The sequence below is a fragment of the Budorcas taxicolor genome, chromosome X (genome assembly GCF_023091745.1).
Source record: "Budorcas taxicolor isolate Tak-1 chromosome X, Takin1.1, whole genome shotgun sequence".
NCBI classification, from domain to species: Eukaryota; Metazoa; Chordata; class Mammalia; order Artiodactyla; family Bovidae; genus Budorcas; species Budorcas taxicolor.
In genome coordinates, this window is record NC_068935.1 from 118,610,393 (window position 1) to 118,614,289 (window position 3,897).

The 3,897-nt window shown below is 53.1% G+C and overlaps 1 protein-coding gene across 1 annotated transcript; it reads right to left on the reverse strand.

Moving 5' to 3' along the window:
- Positions 1-610: 610 nt before the first annotated feature.
- On the reverse strand, positions 611-1,267 carry LOC128069651 (melanoma-associated antigen B18-like). Its single transcript, XM_052662770.1, has one exon. It carries the CDS (start codon positions 1,265-1,267, stop codon positions 611-613), a length of 657 nt encoding a protein of 218 aa, XP_052518730.1.
- Between the last annotated feature and the right edge of the window lie 2,630 nt (positions 1,268-3,897).

Sequence of the window (3,897 nt, forward strand, 5' to 3'; positions counted from 1 at the left end):
TCCAGTGTCATCTCACCTTGTGTAGATGGTGAACAACATATTCAATACGTTCAATGTGTTTTACATATACCCAACCTGTGGCTTTCAAAATTTTAAAACAGCAAACAATGTGATATATATGATTAATCCATTTGTATTCTGAAGCACAATAAACCTTATGAAAAGTAATTAACATTTGAAAATACTAAACTCCTCCTTCATCTCCTTAATCTAATTTAAATCAACTTTCACTAGATATTTCTCCTATGGATAAAGGAAAAAAAGATAAATATATTTAACAAAAAATGAGTTGTACCTAAACTCCCTTAGTACATAAAACAGTAAAGAACATGCAAGTTTTGTTCCCGCCACCCTACTACTCTCTACTATTTAGGAGCCTGACAGCTCTGTTCCAACACAGAAGGGAAGAAAGTGTCAGGGTCTCCCTCCCTAGATGTGGGAGGAGCTGTAGGACTTGGCCCTGGAAGGGGCACTGGCTTTAGCCATTGTTGGAGCCGTGGCCGTGCCTCTCAGCCCTGCTTTCTCCACCTGATCTCTCAGAGCCTCGTCCTAGAGGTCTGGGAAGGAAGTCGGGACCTATTGTGGATCATGGCCAGCAGCTCCAACACCTTCATCTTATTTGTCTCAAACAAGCTCTCGGGCCCCACAGGAACTCATAGTGCGGAGGATCGCCACTGGGCACCTGTCGGTACTTCAGGTACTTCTTCTGCACCAGATCTTTGGTGATGAGCCTTCTGGGCTCCCCAAAGATCCAGTGACTCCTCCCAGCATAGATCCCCAACACACTGAGGAATTCCCAGACCTCCTCCCCAGGGGCGCCGTTACTCTTCTTAAAGATAATGCCTAGAAGCAACATGAGGAAACCGTACTTGGGCAGACCCCCCTCATCACTCAGAGCTTCATCGCTACCGAGGTTGAGCTTGTTGATGAGAGCATAGATGTTCCTGCTACAGTCGACTTCCGTCAGATCCAGGCCAAATACCAGCTCCATGTGCTTAGAGGCTCTCCTGAGGATCTCAGGGAAGTGCTGCCAATATTTCTTGCCAACGACCTTCAGCAGGGCATGCTGTGAGATTGGCTCCTTCTTGGTGTCCTTCTGCAGCAGGAGCTCCACCAGCGTGCTGGTCTTTCTCGTCAGAGGATCTATGAGAGAGCTCTGAGTAGCAGGGGCTGCCTTGGAGGCACCTGCACTTTTCTCCTCTGGGCCCTGGGCAAATTCATCAGATCCTGTGCAGGAAGGCCCTGCATCAGGAGAGCTAGGGACCATGGCTCCCTGAAGCTCCTGGTGATCTCCAGTAGCAGGGGAGCTCGGGGGAGAAGCTGGAGAGACAGACGAGTGGGAGGAGGGGCACTCCTCTTTGGGGGCTGCAGCAGCACTGGTCTGGGCCTCCTGGGGATACTGAGTGTCCCCCTGGACCTGGTGGAATTTCACACAGACATGCTACTTGTTCTTGTGCCTCTGAGGCATGGTGACGCTGGTTATGGATCACAGGCGCATGCAGGCAGGGTGGCAGGCAAGGAGGGCACCTAGAGGAAGGACAAGCAGATGTTGTGAGCAACTGCAGTGAGGAGATTCCTCCCTGGCTTGAACCCAAGCCGCCTCTGAGGGGTCCTTGAGGCCAGTGCTCTAGGACCCGCAAGTCTCGTGTTCTCCTGGTGAGCCCCTCCCTTGAGACTGCTGAGTAGGAAGTGAGAGTGATCGCTGGGGCGCAGCCAGATAGCCCTGCCTGGTCGTTAGAGGGAGGCCTGTGGGGGCTGGCAGGGGAGGCAGGTCCTTTCAGTTCACATTTCAGAGTCCTGATGAAAACTGGGGCAAGACGCCCTCATATCCACCCGGCCCCCAAACCCACCTACCCTGTTCCCTCTCTTGCTGTGAAGTTGACACTGCCACCTTCCCTGTCACCCCAGATGATGAGAGGAGGGAATGTTCAGGCCCCAATGAAGGGAGCTGAGACCCGCCCTTCTGCTATCTCAAGGCTTCCCTTGCACAACCAAGCTGCAACCTCCACTTACAGACCACTGCCCCCAGCCCCGTGTTTAGCTGGGAGGAAGTGCTGGCCACAGGGGAGGGTCCTGAGTCGGCTGTGTGATGCGGAGGATGGTCATTACCCTGACTCCTCCCAAGCCCTGACATCCTCCCTCTGCTGACTGGCTGCCAGACCTTCGAAATGAGGTCCCCTCTTCCCCAAGTGTCCTGTGTTGGTGATTGCAGTCAGGGAGCCCCTCAGCCTTTAGAACTGTCCAGATGCTGACTGGTTGCTCTCTGGCCAAGTCACGCTGAGTGAGGGGTTAGGCGTGGTGGCCAATCTGGGGTGTGGAGACACTCAGTCCCCTCGCGGGTCCCTCTTTCACTCCACAGAATCCTGGACTTCCCTCTACTGAACAGAGCCAGGGACCATCAACCCCGCACCCAGATCCACCACCCCTGGACCCAGGTTATGTCCCGAGAACCCATGTGCGTAGCCGATAGACATTGCACCTAAGATTCAGGCCCAAGCCTCCAGGCATAGAGTAGGTGCGGGATTGCCAGGGGGCTGTGAAGTCCCCTCTTTTCAGATGGAAAAGATGTTGGGAGTGCCAGGGCGTATCTTTGTAACTATCCAGTGCACTTGTAACTCATGTCACCTCCGACTTGGACCCCTGATGAGACCTCGGACTCTTCCCTCTGGGCACAGCTACAGCAGCTCTCAAAGACAGCAGCCCTCTCAAAGATGGCATCACACCCCAGCATGGATAGGGGGCCATCACTTCTTATTCTGCGCACATGGGCTCCAGGAGGACAGCAGGGGCACGGCCTGGGTGTGTGGGGTTCCGGGGGAGTTTCTGGCAAGAGGGGGGATGTGGTTCCTTCTTCGACTCATAGTGGGTCCTGGGATGTCCCTGCTGATCTCAGTCAACTGGCCTCACTCCTTGCCTCTCACTTCTCTCAGTAAACCAAGCAGGAAGAATTTGGGAGCCCGAGCCTGACAGCCTTCCTGGAGCTGTTGAGACAGACAGTCAGGGCACTCTGGGGCTCCTTCTTGTGTGCTGAGTGATGCTCTCTGTCTACTATCCCTGTCTTCCCCTGATCGTAATGCTGTGTTATGTGCCGTCTGCTGACCTGGGGCAAGGCCTCACCTGGAAGATGTCAAATCCCCAGGCTCCTGGTGAGAAGTGCACCAGCATCTCATCTGGACGCTTCTGCCTAAGGCTTCCTGGAAATTGCTGCTGCAGGTAAGATAAGTGAGAGGGAAGGATGGGAGAATGCCTTCTGTGGTGTGGAAGCCCTGACATCTCACTCAGGATCTTCATCTTGACTGCAGGCAGAGCCTGGAAACCCTTCCCTTTCTGGTATAAAATCACCCCTGTTCCCAACCATGCTCCACACAATCCCAGCAGAGAAAGTGAAGGGGCTCCTTAGCCTGACAGTTCTCACTGTGAGCTCTTAGTCGACTGCAGCGGCATTGCTCGAACGTTCTGAGATGAATTCCTGTCCTTTTGTACAATTACGGTGATACAAGCTTTTCTCTTTTAGTCCATGTGTGACAGTCTCTTAAGCTGACCGTTTACAAGGGCCAGTTGTCATCCACTAACAAAGCTTGTGCTGGTTATTGCATGACCTCTGGGCCATACTGCCATGTCCATCCCAAACTTTGGTGCCCCATGATCGTGGCATGGGGCTCTGAGATGCTGCCTCAGGTTCCTTCAGTGAAGCAGTAGAGGCTCATGGTCCCACGGCCCAGGGGAAGAATCAACTGCTCCAGTTTAAAGCCTTTTCCAGCTAATCCTGTTGTCTGTTTCCTCTGTGTCCTACACACCTGTGTCAGCCTCAGAATACTCCCCAACCTGGGCACCCATAGGGTCAAGTTCAGTGGAGACTTATTGTTCCTCAGGAATTATTTCTTTTGTGTTCTTGCT

Excerpts from the sequence above, each read along its gene's own strand:
- LOC128069651 (XM_052662770.1), bottom strand. The coding sequence starts at position 1,267 with ATGGTCCCTAGCTCTCCTGATGCAGGGCCTTCCTGCACAGGATCTGAT.